Source organism: Orcinus orca, chromosome 4 (assembly GCF_937001465.1).
Source record: "Orcinus orca chromosome 4, mOrcOrc1.1, whole genome shotgun sequence".
NCBI classification, from domain to species: Eukaryota; Metazoa; Chordata; class Mammalia; order Artiodactyla; family Delphinidae; genus Orcinus; species Orcinus orca.
The window spans coordinates 29,196,771-29,219,798 of NC_064562.1; the positions used below are offsets into that span (position 1 = coordinate 29,196,771).

General features: G+C 40.9%; 1 protein-coding gene across 1 annotated transcript in view; it reads right to left on the minus strand.

Moving 5' to 3' along the window:
* NR3C2 (nuclear receptor subfamily 3 group C member 2) overlaps positions 1 to 23,028 on the minus strand; it is a 372,850-nt gene that overhangs the window by 181,362 nt on the left and 168,460 nt on the right. The window contains exon 3 of the mRNA XM_012535563.3: positions 15,827 to 15,966. Coding sequence (XP_012391017.1) covers positions 15,827 to 15,966 — 140 coding nt within the window. The remainder of the gene's footprint in view (positions 1 to 15,826; positions 15,967 to 23,028) is intronic.

Consider the following 23,028-nt stretch of genomic DNA (forward strand, 5'->3'; position numbering starts at 1 on the left):
GCAACACAGTGAAATCAGACAAAGTCTGGAGTCAGGAAAACCTGCCTGCCATTCCTACCTCTGTTCTTCACTGTGTGACTGTGGACAAATGGCTTAATTCCTCTAATTAATTTTCTCATCAAAACAGAAGGATACTACTTCACACCTACAAAAACTGTACAGAAATAAAATGAGAGACTGTCCACTGCACTCCTAGCTCACAGTCACATTTAATAAATGTTCACCATGATGAATACTAGAGACAGTGGCATTGGACTTTGAACACAGGTCCCTACGGTTATGATTCTAGCCGTAACAAGGTACATCTACACTGAATCTGGAAAACGACATACCATCATCTAGTTTCAGTAACAATTAAAATTAAGAAAAAGCAAATGTTACAAAACCAAGACATATAAAGACAAAGTATAATCGTGGTTGACAGGGGCTGGGGGAGGGGAGCATGGGGAGTGACTGTTTAATGGATACAGAATTTCAGTTTTACAAGATGAAAAGCGTTATAAGGATAAGAGGTGGCGATGGCTGCACAACCATGTCAATGTATTTGACACCACTGACCTGTACATTTAAAAATGGCAAGATGTACATTTCATAGCATGTGTGTTTTACCACAATAAAGAACAAAACCAAAAATAAACACTAAGCTTTATGAGACTGAAGCTGGAAATACGGTATTTGCTGGAAATTTTGTATAAGGAAATGGAATTACGACATTTTAAATATAACAGAATTATTTTATTATAGGATCTTAGTAGAATCTTAAACAGTGGGAAGAATATTTATCCTATGATTTACCTGTATAGTATAAATACATAAATAAACAAGTCATTGCCTGGGGTTAATTTCCATCTGATTTCTAAATTAGTCATTTAATAACAATGAGTGGGTACCTGCAATGTGTTCTAGAAACCTAAAGGTAACAAAATGGTTGGCATCCCCTCATACGATGAGATGAAAGAAGGTGGAGGGCCCTTTCCGTGATTCTAGATGCAGCAATTTCTATTTTAAAGTAGCTGGTCTGTGGTAGGCAGCATGGCTGCAACACAGGTACACACCTCACTGCATAACGACATTTCTTTTGGCAACTGTTTTTCCCAAAACAAATCACATAGAACGTATAGCAGAATGATGTCACAGTGCAATTACTAAAGGAAAAACTATCTACATGTGAAAAATGTGTACTAATGTCTCAACTTAAATCTTAAACACATTTCAGTACCTGTAAAAATATTAAGAGTTGATTTTTAAAAAATCGTTATTGAAAGCACCATAGTCACAAGTATCTGAAATGACATTCTTCTTGTAATCCAGCTAGCAACTGACGACCTTCAAAAGATCATAGTCAGATACGTTGAGTACAGTTAATTTTAAAATGTTAAAGGGAAAGCTGATTGAAGGAATTTTAGACCTACAAACACTTATATAATTATTTCCCCATCTATTCTCTTTTAAAAACAGTGATTTTTAATAACATTTATTGAATACTCTTTTTAGATTACTATTCTTTTGTAAGTTGTAATTTCAGATCATATTGGAGAGCAAAAAAAAAAAGAAAGCAGAATTAGTACTTATGTAATGGTGAGTTATGGTAAAGACAAAACAGACAGCCTGCTCTGTTTTCTGACATAAATGAAAAACACGCTTTTATGTTATACTTCTAACATTCTCTCCTCACTACAGGAAAGACAATTTTGCTTGATTTTTTTAAGTCATTTAAAAATCGCTTTTATTTTCAGGCTTGTTTTACAAAGGATGTGTTAATGGCTCAACAGAGGTTAATTTTCACTACTAAAATAATTTCGTTTTTTTGGTTCCTATCCCCTCCCTGTGGGTCATGACTATAAATTACAACTTAGTCTATTAAAGGAAAGAGCCATCAGCAGCTGAAAACACCAATTTTCTGCCTAGTAAATTGAGTTCAACAGTGAGAAACTTTGTAAAACGGGAAATCTTTCCTCGTTCCACTTGATATTTGCACAATTTGCACTGCTGCAGTAAAGAGACAAGGTTAATTCCTAAGACTCTGTATGATCACTTTTGCTTTACAGGTAATTTTTAAGATACAGTAGAGGATTTTATAAAAAGGCACACTACTTAGAATAAATTAAAGTAAGGTATCTGGGATTCCCATGCCTTTCTGTTAATAGGAATGGACTGTAGCACACACTTAGGGTCTAGTACATAGTAAGTATCCAACAGATGCTGGCTGAATTGAAGGCATGTGCCTGGTTTCTACACAGTGGGTCTACGCTGTGGGCCCACATACGGCATGTTCCTTTCTGTTTTCAATGACTGTTTTGTCTGACATCAGCTCTGGCCCTGTTGGTTCCTTGCCTCTTCATTGCCTTCTTAGCACCTGATCCTAGCTTGATTCTCCAAGTTCTGGACCTAGTGCTTCATGTTTCACTGACATCTGACCTTAGTCACGATCACAGCTCTGTTCTGTGAAATGCTAGTTAAATTAGGTGTAGGTCAGCTATTTCAGTATTTGGGAGATGTCACAGAAATATTTTGAATTTTAAGTATCACCAATGACAGCAACTAAAGATCTTCAAATACATCTTAATCTTCATCAGATATGTCAGAAGCACATTTATTTTTAAATATTGAAAGGAAAGGTTGCTTGAAGGACCTTTTAAATCTATTATCATTTAATAATGACATTTCAATAACAGTTTCTCCACTATTCTCCTTTAAAAACAGTGATTTTTACTTAAGATTTCTAATTAATGGCTACTAATACTCTTCATTCCTATTCTTTTTCTGAATGCAACTTCAGTTCATATTGAATAGTAAAAAACAGAACAATTAGTACCTATGTAATGCTAGCAATATCAAATTGCTGAGCCTGGTTCAACTGGGAAAATGCTATGGTACAGGCCAGATGAAAAACAACCAACCTAGACTAATTCTGCACTGGTTTTCCAATTAAGCCATTCAACACAAGTGGGAGGGCAACAGAATGCAGCATGTTTTAGAAATCCTGGTACAGTTAATTAAAAAAAGAAGAAGAAAGTGAAAAGTAGTTGTGATCTCCCAAATTGTTTAAGATGTAGAAAGAGTATGAAAACTGTCTCTGTTCTTTTTATGATTGTGTATTCAGGAAGATTAAATTTAAATCCTGATCTTAAATATATACGAAGCTTTCCCCACTGTGGCCCTTGGGTGCAATCCTCATGAACAATGTGGATCTGCCTAAACCTTCCTAAACAAGGAAGTCAAACCTCCAAGTCTTGCCTAAAGTGAGATACTCTTTTCTTTAATTTTTACTGTTTCTTTTCCTTCAAGGCAAATATTTAGCACATACAGAAAGTAGCTAGAATTTAAATATTCTACATTTTATTGAGAACCATGAATTATTGACTCAATTACTTCCTAAGAAGGGGAATATTCATTTTTAAATGTGGCGTTTGTAAAGTAACCCTTTATTATTTCTAAAGCAGTTTCAACATACAGGTACTAATTTTTATCCTCCTAACTCTGAGAGATGGGTAGGGCAGATACTTTTAAGATTTATTTTCTTACAGAAGAGAAAACAGAACTTCAATTATTTGCTCAAAGTCTCAGAGTGGGCAGTGTCACTCTGGACCCAAGGCCAGGTTGTCTGACCCCAAGGCCAAATCTCTCTCTACTCACGCTATAGCTCAACATAAAGATGACTCTGGAATCTGTGCTGGTGACGCTTTATTATACAGCTTCTTACTGGAGCACTCTCACAGAAGTGCTTAAACTGCTGGATAATATTCAAGGAGCCTTTCACTAAAACATTAAGTGGTCAGTATGGCTTCTAAGAGGATGGTGTGAATCTCCAAACTCTAGCCTTGGTTCCTCCTTCCAAATTGAAGAAGAAAATAAAATAAAAGGAGGGATTAGGAGAGAGGAGGAGGTATTTGTGTCCCCGCCCCCCGCCGAATTATATACTTTTGATTCCTCTGAAACAAATATAATTGAATGAGTCTGGGCTCATCTATAGTGCTATGTGTAAATGCGAATTTCTATTAAACTTCCTAAAAACCTCATCCCATCTATTCCTCAGCTTATTTGCTACAAGTGACTTTTCAATTCTTGTTCACAGTTATGATGCCCCTCTACATTTTGATTCTTTAATCTTTTGTTTTATTTCATTTGCTTTATGTTGTGGTTTTACCATTAGAAAAGTAAACAGCGCCCTTTTGTAAAGCTGCATTAGGTTGTCAAAGACCAGTGACTTAATGGAGCCTTTAGTCTTATACCTGTAAGGAGAAAATACACTTGTCACTCCTCCTTAGGGATGTTTTGCTTGGTGAGGTAGAAGAGTTCACTGTTAATTAGCAACACAGCACAGACAGGAAGATGACGCTTTTGTAAATGTAATGTTAGAGTCAACAAATTCCAAGTGCTGGCATTGATGAAAGAGCTTCATTTAGGGCCAACCTGAGGGCAGATGGAAACAAGCTCCATTGCTTGAGACGGGTGAGCTTCATTCCTTGGTGTCAACCTGCTCTTATCTAGAGGTGGATTTGGTCTCTGATACTGGAGGGAGGTGTGTGAGTGTGAGACAGAGAATGTGAGCATGTGCACAGATGCTTTCATGATCATTTCAAGTGGTTTGGGAGTCTTCTTGCTAACGTTCAAGGTTTTCCCCTCTCCTCAGAACGCCAATCACTGGGTGACAGGGTGAAGTGGAGCAGAGCTCTAAAAGTGTGTGTGCGCTTATGTGTGTATGCGTTACAGGTACCTGCTTATCTCTACAGAAATCATCATCAGCCTTTCTCTCTTTCTGATCTAAGAGGTCAGGATGGGCAGTGAATGAAGATATCAAGGAATAAGGGTAAAAGAAAAAAATCACTCCATTGGATATGTCTGTCTTTAAAGAGCAAAAAATTACAGCAAAAATTTTGGAGACTTGAAACATGCACTTTTTTTTTTCCTGCTATACAATTTTTCTGAATCTTGAAGACGTTAAGCTAAGAGAAATAAGCTGGACACAAAAGGACAAATATTGTATGATTCCATTTATATGAGATACCTAGAACAGTCAAATTTATAGAGATAAAATGTAGAATGAGGGCTTCCCTGGTGGCGCAGTGGTTGAGAGTCCGCCTGCCGATGCAGGGGACACGGGTTCGTGCCCCGGTCTGGGAAGATCCCACATGCCGCGGAGCGGCTGGGCCCGTGAGCCATGGCCGCTGAACCTGCGCGTCCGGAGCCTGTGCTCCGCAACGGGAGAGGCCACAACATTGAGAGGCCCGCGTACCGCAAAAAAAAAAAAAAAAAGAAGTAGAATGATAGTTCCCAAAGGCTGGGAGAAGTGGTATTGGGGAGTTTTTGTATGGAGTTTGGGAAGGTGAGAAAATTCTGGAGATGGATGGTGGTGATAGTTGCAGAATAATGTACTTAATGCCACTGAACTGTACCCTTAAAAATGGTTAAAATGGTAAAAAAAAAAAAAAAAACAACAATTAGCTTCATGTTGTGGTTTCCTACGGTGTCATGACTGCTAACATCATTTAGTACCTCTAACATGGGCAGTAATGATGACATGTCTCCCCAACGATCCACCATGCCCTGCGGGGCTGTTTCATTGGTGCTGTGGGCCCAGCACTTTCACCAGGATTTCAATTTCATTTCATAACTTCCCATGTTCTGCACCAAACAGGCAAAGCAGCCACTGACATCTGTTGCCTAAAACTAAGCTGATCTGCCAAACTACCTTATATCTAGTTACACACTTCTTTTATTTTAAAATGTGCCAGAAAATATATCCAGGTTAAAAAAAAAATGAACTTTTTCAGAATTTAGTCTCTGCTTTTTCATAGAGACTGCTTTATCTCTTTGGGTGACCCAATCTCAAGTTTTGTTTTGTTTTGTTTAATATTTATTTATTTGGCTGCATCAGGTCTTAGTTGTGGCATGCGGGATCTTTCATTGCGGTGCATGGACTTCTCTCTCGTTGTGGCGCATGGGTTCTGGAGCGCGTGGCCTCTGTAGTTGCAGCACGTGAGCTTAGTTGCCCCGCGGCATGTGGGATCTTAGTTCCCCGACCAGGGATCGAACCCACGTACCCTGCGCCTTGGAAGGCGGATTCTCAACCACTGGACCACCAGGGAAGTCCCTCTCAACAGTTTTTAAATTCCTCTCATCCTCTCCATTCTCAAAATGTTTCCTCCCAAGTCTCCATCAGAATCTCCATCATCCCCCAGAACTAATCCACCATCAGGTCTTGCCCGTTCCTCCTTCTCATTTCTCAAATCAGGCCTTCTGTTCAGTTGTACCAATTCCATCCTAAGTCAGGCCCTTTCTACCTTCCATCATCCACAACCCCATCCCAGTCGTCTTCTCTTCTGCTAGGTGGTACCTGCCATGAGCCACTGCACAGACACCAAGGGACAACGCTGCCTATACCCCTGCGTTGATTTTTCTCCTCAAAAAAGACTTGCTGTGTTTAAGAAGGGCTGAGATTTCGCACTGTAAAATGAGGGCCTTTGTTTGGCCCCAGTGTCTTTGTTCAGTCGCCTCCTCCACCTCTGGGCATGGACCAGGCCCTCACCGAACGGCGCCTGCTCAACTGAGCAGACTCAGGTTCGAGCCCCCATCTTTCCATCCCTCCACCACCCACCTCCACCTTAATGCCTAAACGCCTCCTTATCCTCCGTATCTTCCAGGGCTCTGTTTTTGGCGCTGACTGCAATCAACTTAGCAATTTTCATTTCCGGTGTCAAAGCATTCTCAAGGGGACAGAATCACGTAAGCGGTACAATCCTAGTGACATCATGGGCGCAAGTTCTGGGAGGGCAGCCCTGCGTCCTCTGGCTCTCGGGTCTGTTTCTGAGCTGCCAGGCATCAGGGCTGAAGAGTTTGGGGCTTTCAGCTTTGGAGGAGGAAGGTCCTGCTCGCAATGCTTCTCTGAGCCTGACATGCTCTGTCTAATTTTTATCACACATAGGAAATGAAACACAGGAAGATAAAAAATTTCCACCAAACCTTAGATTAATATCAAGATGTTAAAGATGTACTTTAGGATGGTAATGGTAATTTTTAAAAATAGGGAGTTCACTCCTTAAGAAAAAATTAGAGACTACCCAATTTCTTTCCCATTAGGGCAACAGAAATTCAAATGAGAGCTTCAACTTGGAATGGCTAGGAGTTAATTATTTAGAGTATAGCGGGAAAACTGTTAAATTACAATGGGCTCTTCATAAGTGTTCTCCAGCCAGGGATGTTGCCCTACTTTTTGAGGGGTAAAAATAGTTGGGATCTGATATAACTCTGTGAGAGGCAGTAGAGCTTATGTGCTGAATATACAGAGTCAGAATGCCTGGACTTCCTGGGTTCAAATCCCCGCCCTGCCACTTCCTTCGATCTGGGTGACCTTGGACTGACTAATTCAACTCTTACATGCCTCAGATGACTGATTTCTAACATGAGGACAGATAATAATTGAATAATCGGACCTATTTCATAGGATTATCATGAGGATTAAAATGATAAAACAATGAAGTTCTTAGGTTAATGTGCATAAAATAAGTACTCAAATGTTTATTGCTATTAATTTTTTTGTTTGTTTGTTTTTGTGGTACGCAGGCCTCTCACTGTTGTGGCCTCTCCCGTTGCGGAGCACAGGCTCTGGATGCGCAGGCTCAGCGGCCATGGCTCACGGGCCCAGTCGCTCCTCGGCATGTGGGATCTTCCCGGACCGGGGCACGAACCTGTGTCCCCTGCATCGGCAGGTGGACTCGCAACCACCGCGCCACCAGGGAAGCCCACTATTGCTATTAATTTTAAGAGTGGAAGGATCATACCATTAAGCCTTGTTAAAGAAAAGTAGTCACTGTTTTCCTTGTTACAACAATTGCTTAGAGGGTTCAGGTTTAAAGATATTGCCTTGCAAAACTCACAAAACTTTCAGCTTTAAGACAGCAGTTATGAGGAAAAAATGACATAAAACATGGAGTACTTGGCATAGTGCCTGCCTGGCATGGAGTAACTGCTCCATAAATAACAGCGATGATTCTCGGAGAAGGTGTTTGACAGAATAAAGCATGTTTCTCGCACTGCTCCTTAAGATAAACCAAACAATCCCACTAATACCAATGGGAGAGTTACTTTTTTAAATTTCAGGTTATAATTCACATGAAAAGAACAGGCACATTACAACCAAAGCAGCTCATGAAAATTTTCTTCTCAACAGGCAATTCCCTAATCTACTTGTTAAGAACATCGTACATCAGGTGACTCACCACTGTCTGTGAGCTGGGGCCTAGAAAGCCAAGTAGGTGGCCGGTGTCTGCCAGGGCCAAAGGGCATATTTCTCTCTACCATCCCCTTTCCTGGCTGTATGTTCTCTTTCTTGCTCTCGTCTTGCCTTTGTCCTGTTTTTCATTTCACTTATGAGAACTTTCATTTTACCTCATGGAAAGCTGTGAGTTGCTTTGGATTCTTTTCTGGAACAACATGGGCTGCAAACAGAGGCACAGACACGGGGAATACCTGAAAATTACTTCCTGTGCTTCTAATTTATACTTTCCAAATTTGCTATGTGAAGTGCACCTTCGTTTAAAATTTTAAGCAACAAGAAGCTCTCTTTGGATAACGCTAATTTATTTTTGGCCTACGTGTCCCTACTCCAAATCATTTTCTAAGAAATCACTTCAACATAGTTTTGACCTCAGAGAAACAGTGACAGGAACAAGGGGGAACCCCATACATATATTTAAATAGTTATCGATCAACAAATGTGTCTAGAGCATCTGCTCCATGTGTGACATTATCTCTGCCCGGGGTTAGCAAATCAAATTTCCTCGCTATCATGTTTGGTTGTGGGCTACGGACTGGCTAAGATGAAAAGAAAATCAAGACTAATGATTAATAACGAGCAAAAACTGGGATTGAAAGTTCCACAGATGCAATAATGTCTGAAGTTCATCTAAACTTGGAAGAACCAGAGACCAAGCAACTAAGACTTTTTTCTGTGTACAACATGGAGGAGAGAGAAAAATTATTCACACATGTGTAAACACACACACACACACACACACACATACACACATATACACACACACAATGTCCTATATTTATGCTCTCTAAGGTTCTAAACTTGGCTTATTCCTTGTCTCTCTAAATACCCATTTCTTGGGCAAATGCATCTACTTTCATGGAGGATGATTCTAAAATAGTTATTTTCGATCTTTCCCTATTCCCCAAGCTTTAGAATCACACATCCAACTTCCTGTTAGGCACGTCTGAATGTTCTATGGACATTTCAAACTCATTGTCCTAAAAGGAATTTCATTCCAACCCCATTTATCCTGGCAGTGCTTGTTTTTCAGAGCACCCATCAACTTTTCATGTTACACAAATAACTCATTTAGTATGTTTAATCTCTCCACCACCTCTCACTAGAATGTAATCTCCACCACGGCAAGGATCTTTGTATATTTTGTTCACTTTCTTCATCCAGGAAGTCCCTAGGTATGCCAAGAAGAGTGTCTGCCATTTAGTGGATATTGAATATGTTTGGTGAATGAATGACCTTTGCCCCCCATGCCCCCAAAGCTGCTCCCACTCCAGCGTCCCCCGTCTCAGCAAAGGTCACCAGCAGCCGAGCCTATGGAAACATCCCAGATCTTTGCTTCCTTACCTCCAACAGACCCACCAATGTTACTTCCCAGATAGTCTTGTTAGCTGTCCCCTCCTCTTTATCCCTAACGCTGCTGGTCTAGTTCTATCTCTGGTCATCTCTCACCGAAATGACTTAGAAGAGCCACCGGAACTGTCTCTCTTTAAATAAGCCTACCTCCGCACAGCCAGATATTAAATGCGAACCTGAGCTTACCATTCTGCTGTATGAAAACATTCAGAGGTTCTGTTTCGCCCAAGGATAAATTCAGGCCCCTCCTTAGAGTCCAGGACCTGGACTCAATCTGCACATCAGCCTCCACTTTTATCTCCTTGCCTCTCACACGTCCATAGAGGTAACACGAAATAGCTTTTGATGCCCTGTGCAGACAGCCTGTCCTTACTCCCCCTCAGCATTGCCAATCCTAATCTTTCAAGATTCAGTTTGGGGGTCAATTCTTTAAGAAGTTTCCTTGACCTTCCAGATTGGCCTAAATGTCATGGCTCTGTATGTTCCCATGGCAACCAACTGAAGGGATATATAAAAAAATCTGGGCAAACATTTGTAATTAATACAAAAGCCTTGGGTTTATATAAGGAGGAAAGGAGTGTTCATAAAAATCCTAGATATGATCTACTGGGTAGGTATTTATTTAAGCACTTATAGGAAGTAGTTGGAAAGAATCAGGTTACCTCGTTCCCAATTTTTGGTAAAGGGAAAAAAAGACTTCATCTTTAAAGTGTTTCGTGAGAAAACTGTAAGCCAGAAGAATCCTTGGTTTCCTATCTCTGACTCAGCAGTTCTGTAGGAGGGACGATGCCCTCTGATGTACATTAGCTTCCTGTACGTGGCACACAGAGACACGGAGGGCTGCATCACACACATCGTGACCTGAAGACATCTAATAAGCAGGTGTTATTTCCTTGTTTTATCATTTCCTTAATTTCATATTGCCAATTACAAGGGGATGGCTGTATTTCAATTACTATGTAAGACCATCCTGATCTAGCTTGTGTCCATTCAATTTAAATGCTCTGTTTTGCGGCATAATTGCACGGTCCATCATCCAGCCCCCCAGACCTCACACTTACTCACACTCTCGCCTGTTGGGCCCTCTTGCTTAAGAGCACACACAGTATTGATGGGGATAACATGAGCCCATGACATGGTGAGACACACTTTCCTCTGGACCTGTTCGGTTTACTCATTCAGTTTAGAAAAGCTAAGAAAATTAACTATTAGTCAACCATTACATGTCCTTAAAAACATGTTCCCCCACAGGATAATCAGTCTATGAATTGCAGGATTTCTCACCTATATGCTGCGAAGTACACGTGAAAGGAATGAGGTGCATGTATCCAGGTGTGGGTACCTTAAATGCTGCATATTTGAGGACTGCTGAGATTAATCTACAGTTAGACCTTTTAAAGCCGTTTCATTTCAGGAAATAGATTTATACGTCTCTTACTTCAGGGAAATGTCTGAGTGTCGAAATAGACATCATATGATTTGGCTGGCCATACCAAGATATGAACTCTTTAGCCTAACGGGTCTGCTTACAAAAATATAAATCCAGCTGACTTTACATTATAGTGAACTCTCTTCTTCTTTCACAGCCCTGTACCTCTCTTCAGTGATTTGTGGGGGCTGTGTCTTCCAGACACTGCTGTATACTGAGTAGCCAGAAAGGAAATTAGGTTATAAAATAGCCTGCTGACTGTAGGCAGCTCTGTTCATTGAGGGATCTCAAAGTAAAATACACACAAGATGAAACCAATGGGAACTTACAGTTGGAAAGAGACTGAGAAAGTAAAAACTCAGACTAGAATTAGAAGTTGCAGATTAGACATCAAAAGGCCTGCGTAAATTCTTGGGCCAGTTTCGTTGCTAATTTACTGGTTTGAGGGGCAAGTCATTAACCTGGAATGCTCTTATGCCACATAGGTACGTTGATATGTACATTCAAACATTTATTTAGTGGCTACTAAATATCTGCGGTGTTGCTAGGTTCTAGAGATGAGACCCTGTCCTGCCCTAAAGACATCGAACAGGGGAGCTAAAAGTCCAGTTGGCATCTCTCAATATTTCCTCTACTGTGCAACTCCCAAAGGTGGGTGCCAGAGTCAGCTATGAAGGTTCGTTATGGGAATCAATCTTGGTGGTTCAGTCCACGGTGGAAAATGTGGAAAAGTCCCTCAAGGAAATGTCAACAGGCCTTCTATCCCCTCACCCCTCATCCCCTCACGCCGACATCCTTTGAAACTTTGAGAACTGCTAGTCTAGAAGGATCTTACAACCTCAAAGGGCAGTTCTACGGGCAAAATAATGTAATACGGGAAAAACGAAGAAAAAATGAAGACCTAACAGTACAACGTTACTGAATCATTTACATGATCTCTGTGTACGGACGTGGCCAAAGAACTTCAGCAGTTGTTCCTAAAGTCAAGGTCTAATATATATATATATTTTTTGCGGTACACGGGCCTCTCACTGCTGTGGCCTCTCCAACTGCGGAGCACAGGCTCTGGACGCGCAGGCTCAGCGGCCATGGCTCACGGGCCCAGCCGCTCCACGACATGTGGGATCCTCCCGGACCGGGGCACGAACCCGTGTCCACTGCATCGGCAGGCGGACTCTCAACCACTGCGCCACCAGGGAAGCCCAAGGTCTAATATTTTGATGCCACTTTATGATTTATAAAATCTGCAAAGACATTTTGCTTTCATGTAATTTTTCATAGCAACAGGTAAGGCAATACTACCATTTCCATTTATAAATAAAGAAACTGATGCCCAAGTAAGTTAAATAACTTGCCATAATCTTACACCAAGTGAGTGGCAGGGCTGGAAATTAAACCAAGTCTTCTGACCCTAAAGCCAGTCCACTTTCCACCACTAGGGAGAACCCAACTTAAAATATATATGTGTGTATGTGTGCATGAGCGTGTGCATATAGGTTTATTCTTTTTCTTAAGACAGAAAGGTCCTGACAAACCTTCAAGGCAAATAAGCAATTCAAATTTAAAAATAAAACGATAAGCTTCCATCGTAAGGTACAGTAATCCGGCTCTAAACCAACATTATTGACAAAAAAGGTATTCTGGATGAGACATCTAAGTGTTTTTATATTAAATGTTTAAGAAGAAGAAATAAGCACATATCTACACCCCATTAGACGGGACACAGAGAACATAATATACACTTAAAACAAATGATGTGCAGTCTCCCTATGTAGTCACCACTACACTATCAGACCAAGCATTGCAGTGGGGTGCTCTAGGGCATAAAAGCCTGAAGCCAACAAGCTTGAAGCTCAGACTGCTGTGATTTTCCCCCTGTCCTCTCTCTAGTGGTCATTTCCAGTTCGCCCTGATGTTGTTAGTTCCTTTCGATTTTAAAGGACTCCCCTACCTGCAGCTGCTTAGAAGCCTCTGTATACGTAATCCGAGGAGGAGCTTAAGGTTAAAACCGGAAAACCACCATAGTAAATATTCAAATATAAAAACACACATACATGTTTGTATATGTGTGTGTGTGTGTACACACACAGTGACACACACGCAGAGACACACACTAAGGGTACCACACTGTCTTCTCAATGTTTACATCACTGCCCTCATTATTACCGAGCAGGCATAAACAATGACGTATAGAGCAGGATTTTCATGAACTTGAGAATTATGGAAAATGGAAAGAAGAGATTATGAGATTTAGATTTATGAGGCCTTAGGTTGGGTCTAGGTTTGGAGTCATAAGACTTTAATATGGGTCTAAGTTTGGCCTTATGATTCCAAATAGATTAATTGGGTCTGATCCCAAATTTCTTCATCTGTAAAAGCGGAATAAAAATAACATCCATATACCATAATTTTGTGAAATTAGTGCCTCTAATTACATAAAATATTTTTAAAATAATTTCTTATTAAATCAAAAAGTTCTGATACAGAGATAGTCCTATTTCTTTCACACATACACACGTGATAAAACAGTAAGCAAATACAAATTACAAAACAAAAACAAGTCATTACTCTCATGAAGTTTATATTTAAAATTTATAGCCTTGTTTCACACAGGTAGGTGCTAAAATTCTAATTCCCAAATAAATAGGAAATAAGCTATATTAATAAAAGTCTTAAAAGGCACTTGTCAAGGTTCATTATCCATTACTGATCAGCTTTTCAATGAGAGAAAAAGACATACAGACATTTAGGCTTTTCCATGTTTATATGTACCTCAGTTGCAAAAACAATTCTTTCCTTAGCTACTTCCAGAGAAACTACTTAAAAACAACAAAAACATCTAGAAACCGTTTTTTGCAGAGAAGGGCAGATTTTATAAAGAGCCATACATGGGTTCTGATGTGGATGCTGACCCATAGGTCGGGCAACCCAGAGGCACCCTCTCTAAATGTCCTTCACTCACTGCTTTATTTTTACTTATCACCTCTGTTCACCAATTAGTGAGCCTAGGAGGGGAACCCTTACGTTGGAAGGTATAAAGCGGCATTAGAAGATGCCAGAGGTATATCTTACCTACTTATCTTCTACTGAGTCCATCACAGAGTTAAGGAAAGAAAGAAGAGGGTGGCGGGGAAGACAATCTTAAAAAATTAAATTGATTTCAGTACTATACATACTTGTTTCCCCCATTTTCTGGAAATCAGCCTTCTGGTAACAGGGCCCACCTTTTTCTCCGGGAAATGCTCATTCCCACAGTTGGTCTAGGTTGTTCAGGTTGGCCGACTCCAGCCAGGACCAGCCTATCAGATCACTGCTCCCCCCAGCCACGGTGATTGGGCTGGAGGGGGGCAACGTGAGCCAAGTTCAGTCTATGGAGATTCAATTGGGGGCTTTTATAACAACCCCTGGGAACAGAAAACCTCTCTTCTTCTCACGAGAGAAGCCACATGAGAACAGAGACAGAACAAAGTCAAGCGATGGAGAGAATGAGATTGAATGCGAATGACCTGGCTTAAGACCATGGCTTGCCCAAAGCCATGCCCACATGAGGACTTTCCAGTTATGTGGGCCAATGAATTTCCATTGGTGCTGAAGCCAGTTTGTGTTGAATCTTCTGTCACCTGTAACCAAGAGCTCATATCTCGAGAAAGAAATATGGAACTCCTATTACCAATTCAATGCTGGGTTTGGGGACTACTAAATAATTAATAGTGTAAATAATGTAAAATCATGTACTATCAATTAAATAATGCAGAATCAACCTCAGAAGCACAGAAATAACTACTTGGTCAGCTTTTTTTATCCCAGAACTAAGGACATTTCCTTGTGGTCCTCAGCAAAACAAACATTCAAGTCATTTATGCTTAAGTCTCTGAAACACCAATTCACCTCTCAGAAAAATGTCCTGAGAAATACACCTGCAGGAATCTTAATGCTGAACTCCTTAGTAAGAATAAGTGTCAATTACACAACACTTCTCCTGATAGCAAAAAATTCTACACTTTGACCAGTCATAGTAGTCAACATTAATAAAACCATCAGGCCTAAGCCTGATGTTAATTAATGGCTTGGAAGTGAAGCTGGAGAAAGGCAGAAACAAACGAAAAGACCACTTCTCCTTAGTAAGTACAATTACTTGGACAGAAGCAAAAGCTAGACTACATAACTTAAAGAACCTCAGTCCAATTTTTCATTTAATGTACTGGTTTGGAAACTTTCAGTAGGAACGAAGGTAGGACTCAAATGGGGACCTAGACTCTCAAGCAGCTGTTAAATGACATTATTTTGTAAGGAACACAACTTAAATTACACACACGATCCTGATGTCAATGTTTTAACTTGCCACCAACACATATATTTATACAGAAACAGACCAGGCAGACGTGCTGTAAAAAAAAATGGTCTTTCTGATCATGCAAATTAAAATTATGGTGACACAGAATGATTTTGATAAGTCTAAGTGAAAAAAAAAAAAAACTGAGACAAACCAACAACCAAAACAACCAGTATTTCTGACTGGTTGCTCTTAATCCACAATTTAGAATTTTGGCCATTAAATATTGCTCGGTGGAGAATCTCCAAGTGGTTTTTAGACAAGGCATCATTACTATTTATCACTGACAGATTACATCCAAAACTAAGGACAGATTACATCCAAAACTAGGGACATTTTTGAATTATTTCCCAATAGTGCTATCGAGTTAACCTTGCAAGTAAACTGCACACCAGGAAAGAAAATGTGTAAAAGGAACACCCACATGAACATTTACCTTCCACTGCTCTTTTGAAGAACACTTTGCAGCTGCCACAGGTCACTACACCATAGTGACATCCTGAAGCCTCATCCCCACACACCAAACATATTTTGGAAGGTCTTGAGGATCCAGTGGAAACACTTCGTAAAGTAGAGCTGGGGAAAGAAATCAAGATTTAAATAACTACAGTGTAGTGGCACATTCGACACGCTGTACAGCTTAGCTCAATATCTGTCAATCATCTTGGTTCCATCAATGAATTCAATATGGTGCCATCCCGAGTGACTTAGGAAATGAAGGCAAAATCCTATGAGGGGAGTAATGTATCAAGAATTCTCTATAGCAAAGCCTCTTCTCAGTACTAAGAAGTCATAAATAATCCCATATAAACTTTTCTCTTCCTTTTCCTGTTTTTGAGAACGTTTACCAAAAAATATTATTTGCATTCTAGGTGAACAGAGAGGAGAGAAATCTTGAGCCGAGTCATCACAGAACTATTTTTGGCATCAAAGGGCTATTACAATACTTCTCAACTCTCTTCACTCGGACTCAGATTATATCTCAATTTATGCCAGATAAAAAACTCTCCCCTCTCCAAAACAATCCACAAATTAAAATTCAAATAATTCTTGTCTCTTTTGCCGGGAATTTTACTCCTCCAAGCTCCTGCATATTCTCCCATGTTACCTTACCTAGGTATGTTCAAATTGCTTCCTTTTGCTTACTAATTTAAAGGGGCACAGTCAATACTAAAAACAAGCCATATATGGTAACTATCTCAGGTACCTTTCATGGTAAGAAACTGAAGGGTGCAGTTTTTAGGGACAAATTTAACCTTTTAAGCAACAATCTACATGAATCCTTTTTTTTTTTTTTTTTTTTTTGAGGTATGCAGGCCTCACTGTTGTGGCCTCTCCCGTTGTGGAGCACAGGCTCCGGACGCGCAGGCTCAGCGGCCATGGCTCACGGGCCCAGCTGCTCCGCGGCATGTGGGATCTTCCCGGACCGGGGCACGAACCCGTGTCCCCTGCATTGGCAGGCGGACTCTCAACCACTACGCCACCAGGGAAGCCCTACACGAATACTTTTAAAGGAGACTCTTCTCAAGCTATATTACATATTCCCGTGCCGGTTTATGGCACAATCTGAACAAAATTGTTTTAAATTCTAATAAGGTCTCATAGTTCAGTGACCCATGTGTGCCAAGCAGGCAAAGAATTCGATTTTTTTTTTTTCATTCCTAGCCCACATGCACTTATTGAATATCTACCCACAGGTCCTGTGCAAGGTACTGAGGAAATAAATATAGACTGCTCAGTCCCTGTCCTCAAAGTTGGTGGAGACATGCAGCATTATGGTATGTGTTTAGGTGTGGGGTAATATGGCAGCACATTGTAGGCTCAGCCTTCCATACTGGGAAAGCTAGGAATACACCAGTCAGCAGCCTTCCCCAAAGGTGACAGCTGAGCTGAGTTCTGAAGCACGACTAGATGGTAGCCAGACAAAGACAGGGGCAGAGCAAACAGAATGTGCAACGCGAGCTGGAATGTGAGAGAAATTCGAGCTGAACGTGTTCAGAAAACATTGGGTAGATTTTTTGTATGTCAGCACCATCACCTTGTTGTCCTAGCTCTATGTGTCCATGTAAAACAGCAGGAACATAAAAACTCAAAGAAAACATATGAAATGGCTAGAATGGTGATGATTTCTGTTTTTCAAATTAGCTAAATGTGATACTATTGCCTTCATGATTTTTTTAAAAATTGATTTTATATGTTTTAACTACACTCTCACCAAAAACAGATGAAGGAACAAACTATGCAGCTGCTCAGAGCACTGCAGCATGACTGACTTTCTAGAAAAATGACTTCTTAAATCAAAGGCTGAAACAGTGTTCTCCAAAGTTGTTTCTCCTTCTGAGAAAAGTGCTCTTTATTATTTTTATTAGCGTCCTTTGACTTCTTTATGGCATTCAAAACATTCCATTTCAGCCCCAGTAACTTCTTCGGCATATTGGCCAGTAGAACTCAACCCATACTCTGACTCTCTTATGCTTCACAGGAAAATACCATGATTGCATAAACAATTAGAATACAACTTAAAAACCATCATTAACATGTAAGTGCTTTTTTACAACTGCAAGCATACATGGGATTTGTATTTAACATTTTTGTGAGCCTTGGTCTTGGTCCTCAAACTGAAGAGTCTCTTAACTTTGGTCTTTGGAACTCTCCTCTTCTATCCAAGTACACTTTCCTTGGCTCAGTCAATGGCAACTGCTATGGGCTGAATCGTGTCCTTCTCCCCACTTCCAATTCCAATGTTGAAGTCCTAGCCCCAGGACATCAGAGGGTGACCTTTTTTTTTAAACCGAAGTACAGGTGATTTACAATGTTGTGTTAATTTCTGTTGTACAGCAAAGTGACTCAGTTTTTTATCTATGTCTATATCTATATATGCACACACACATTCTTTTTTATATTCTTTTCCATTATGGTTTATCCCAGGACATTGAATACAGCTCCCTGTGCTATTCAGTAGGACCCTGTTGTCCGACCATTCCATATATAATAGTTTGCATCTACTAACCCCAGACTCCCAGTCCATCCCTCCCCACCTCCCCCTCCCCCTTGGCAACCACGAGTTTGTTCTCTATGTCTGCGAGTCTGTTTCTGCTTCATAGATAGGTTCATTTGTGTCATATTATAGATGCCACGTATAAGTGATATCATGTGGTATTTGTCTTTCTCTTTCTGACTTACTTCACTTAGTATGATAATCTCTAGTTGCATCCATGTTGCTGCAAATGGCATTAATTCATTTTTTTTATGGCTGAGTAGTGTTCCATTGTGGATATGTACCGCATCTTCTTCATCCATTCATCTGTCAATGGACATTTTGGTTGTTTCCATGTTTTGGCTAATGTGAATAGTACTGCCACGAACATAGGGGGTGCATCTATCTTTTTGAATTATAGTTTTGTCCGGATATGTGCCCAGGAGTAGGATTGCTGGATCATACGGTAATTCTATTTTTAGTTTTCCATCAGAGTGTAATCCTATTTGGAAATATGGTCATAGCAGATATGATTAGTTAAGATGAGGTCATTTTGGAGAAGGGTCATCCCTAATCCAATATGATTGGGGTTCTTAGTAAAAAGAGGAAATTAGGACACAGACACACACAGAGAGAATGCTGTGTGAAGATGAAGAGAGTGATACTCGTACAAGTCAAGGAACGCCAAAGACGGCCAAGAAACCACCAGAAGCTAGGAGAGAGGGATGGAACAGATTCTCCCTCACAGCCTTCAGAAGGAACTAACTCAGCTGACACGTTAAACTTGGCCAAGCCTACAGAACCATGAAACAATGTATTTCTGTTGCCGAAGCCACCCATTTGTGGTACTTTGTTATGCAGCCCTAGCTGACCGATACAGCAACTTGGACTCATCCCTGACTCTTCCTTCTCCCTAGTTTCATTCTCAATCTGTTCAATTCTATTTACTTTACCCTCAAAAAACATCCAGATTCTGATCACTTCCCACACCTCCTCTGGGACCACTCTAGTCCAAGCCATCAACACCTCTTCCCAGGATGTGTGGAAGCCTGTTCGCTCATCTTCCTGTTTCTCCTTGCCCCCTTCCTTCCCCTGTAGCCAGAATGGTCCTTATTCATTCCTTTGCTCAAAACCATCCAAAGGCTCAGAGGAAAAGCCAAAGTCATCCTATGACCACAGGGCCCCAATGTGGCCCCTGAGACCTTACTAACCTTTCTCTCGTGCTTGCTGCCCTTCAGCAACACTGGCATCCTTGCCAGACCTCAAACACACCAGGCGTGCCCCCACTTCGGGGCCTTTGCACGTGCTGCCCCCTGTTCACCAAGATATCTATACAACCCCACACCCCCACCTCCCTTCAGGGTGTCATCCAAATGTCACTTTCTCAGTCAGGCCTTTTCTGCTCCCTCTACTGAAGACACCCCTTCTTCCAAACCCCCTTCCCCTTCTGCTTTATTTTCCTCCCTAGCGCATGTCACCAGCTAACATGCTGTGTATTTTCCTTCTTTAGTCTGTTTATTGTTTGCTTCATCCACACAAGAAGGTAAACTCAACAGGGGCCTGGATTTGCTTCTGTGTTATTTGCCACTATGTCCCCAGGGCATGGCATAGTCCCTGGTACGTATTAGCCTCCCAATTAACACTTGGGATAAATGAGTGATCTCAGATGACTGGCCTTTTCATCAGTTTTGAACTCCTACTGCATTCCTTACATATAAGAATGTGATTGGTTTTTAACTGTCTTGAGAGTGAAAAGTATGTAGTGGAACCGAATGCAGAGAAGTCAAAGCATAGCATCAAAAAGATGCATTGTGAAATCCCAATTAAAACAGTAATTTGGCTCAATGACAAAATTAAAGCAAAGGTGGATTATTTTTCCTTCTTGTTCACTAACATCTCTCAATGACAAGGGAGCACACTTGCCTCTACGTGTCTCTCGGCAGCCCTCTGCTTCTTCGGTTTCTGTAACAGTGTACTTAGCTCGGTCTCTATTTCTCAGGTTCTTTCTCATTGTCTATATCACCAATGTAGATTTTCTTTGGCGTTCTACCCTTGGCCATCTTTTTTTCTCATTTCTACACTTTATCCCTTAATGACCTTATCCACTCTCCCAGCTCAAACAGCTCTCCTGGTGAATGACTTCCCGAATCTTTATATCCAGCTCCAACCTCTCCCCAGTGTTCCAATTTCATGTGTTCACTTCCTTTACATAACTTCCCAGCCTCTGTGGTCTACTGGCCTCTGGAAGGGTACTGCCATCTGCTAGGCACCCAGGTTCAAACCTTCATTAACACGTCTAGTCAGTTACCAAGTTCTGCTTCTCCAGGCCTGTCTCCCATCACTTCTCTTCACCCTGTTGGGAACCCAGGTTCAGACCCTTGTCACTTCCTCAGGCTTCTTCCCCAACCCTCCAGTTCATTCTACAGTGGCTGACAAATGACGTTTCCTGTTATACAGTTCTGATTCTAGTACTGCCCAGTTCAGAATCTTCCATCATCCCTACACAACACCACCATAAATGATAACGTTCCTGTCCCTCTTCCTTCATGCCTGCCCCCGCAGGTCCCCTCACGCTTGTGCTCGCCCCACTGCAACAACCCTGCTGAGGTGCTGTGGGTACCACCATCTGTACACCTACCCCCGCTCCGACTCCTGGGAAAACTGTCCATCCTTCAAGGGCCCCTAATGTTCTCCCGGCAGGATGCACCTCTCACCCTTCTCCTGATTCGCTTTCGTGAATTCCTGATTTGCTCACCCCCCTCCCCCAGCGGTCATCACTTCTGCCCCGACATTCGTGATTTGTGTCCTTATCCTAATCCTTTGAGGGCAAAGACCTTGTCCTCTGCCTCTCTGTACTCTCTGCTGCCATTAGTGTGGAGCTGGGACTATTTATTGAATGAATGAAATCACAACCTTAATCTCATCACAGCAGAACATAAATTTCCAAAAGGCAATTTTAAAGAAGATAAATGAATGAGGCCAAGGTTATAGGTTCAATTCCTATATGGTTCATTTAGCTTTGCACAGAGGAGAAAAAACATCCGGGGAGACAGACTATCCTCAAAAGCTCAGCGAGCTATCCCACAGGCGTCTGCATTAGTAACAAAGAAGACAGGCCACAAAGTGTGGACGGGTCAGGAAAACTCCAGTCTCCACTGACACCCTTTCATGTGATTACCTCTGAAACTGAAAGATGGGACATGGTTGGAAGGGTATATGTCTGGTTTCAAGAAATACATTATTACATTTTATAAGCAGGGAGAGGGAGGAGAGGAAAAGGAGGAGAAGGGAGCAGACCTTGAACTCACTTGTTAGATTCTGGGTTATATCAAAACACAAAGCTTATTGAGTGATTTTTGGATGTAAGAATTCACCTTTATAGTATGTAGAACCCATTAACATCTTATAACATCTAAGCATCTTCATGGGATGTGAGTCCCAAACATGCAGGGGTAAAGGCAGGCACAGGAGCTCAGTAAGGAAGTCTGGTTCCGGTTGTAGCTCAGCCACTAACTGATAAAACCTTAACAAAATCACCTCTCCTCTTTGGGCCGTAATTCTCACCACAAGAACGTTGAACAGATCATCTCTAAGATCCTTTTCAAGATATCCCTTTAAGATAAATATGGGCACAAAAGATAAATGGAACACCCTGCCATGATCAAGCTTTATTTGAAGTGGATTTCAAGCTCAAATTAAAGACAGCACCTTACACACAGTAAATAGCCATTGTCTGATCTAGATCAAGCATAAAAAACATCTACATGTAAAAACTTATTCTTTCTAGAACAGCTAATCCTATGGCACTTAAAATCTTTCTTTCATCTATATGATTGTGTCTTTGCTGATTTTGCTTAAAAATTCTGCATAAATGTATGCATTCAAATGGTATTCTACCCACTAAAAACCATTTTAACAGCGACGAGTTGGGAAAAACTACCCAAACTGGTCATTTTTAGTCTTGGTAATCAAAGAAATAACATGCACAGAATTTTATTATCCACAAAGGTAGTTCACAGGGTTTTAGACAAATGTTAAAGTACTATATAAAGCAGAAATGAGTGAGCATTGTATTTCCACTTGTAAAGACAAGTGTCTCTCTTCGGGAAACAAGGAAGGTGCAACTATTTTCAGTACCAAGTAGAATAGTTCTAATGACTCAGTGAAGAGCTAAAGAGATTAATCAAAGGTTCATGCTGATTTGGGTGACAATTGGGAGGGGACATCCTAACCAATCATCAAAAACACTTACTGGGCAATCTTTTTCCACGCAACGGTTGGAGGCTTAGGGAGAAGCAATAAGAAGCTGTGTGAGAAAAAGGGATTTCTACCGACTGAACTGGAAAATTCGGCTGAGAATCTATAATGTACCATGTTGTTCCAGGAATTACTATGTTACTTCCCCATCTTTATAACAATTACATAACACCACCATAGTGATTGATCCACCACTATTCAGTGACCAGAAATTCTTCACATGACAAGGAGTTTGTCCCATTTCTCAAGCTCACTCAACATCAATGAAGCAAACCTGTCTTTTGTACTTTCACTTAATCAGAGATGCTTCTACCATCATCACCAGCTGCTGAAAAGTTGAATCTTTCCACATGCAATCAATTCAATCCTTCATTCAGTGATCTAGAGCAGAGTGAGAGTTTGGA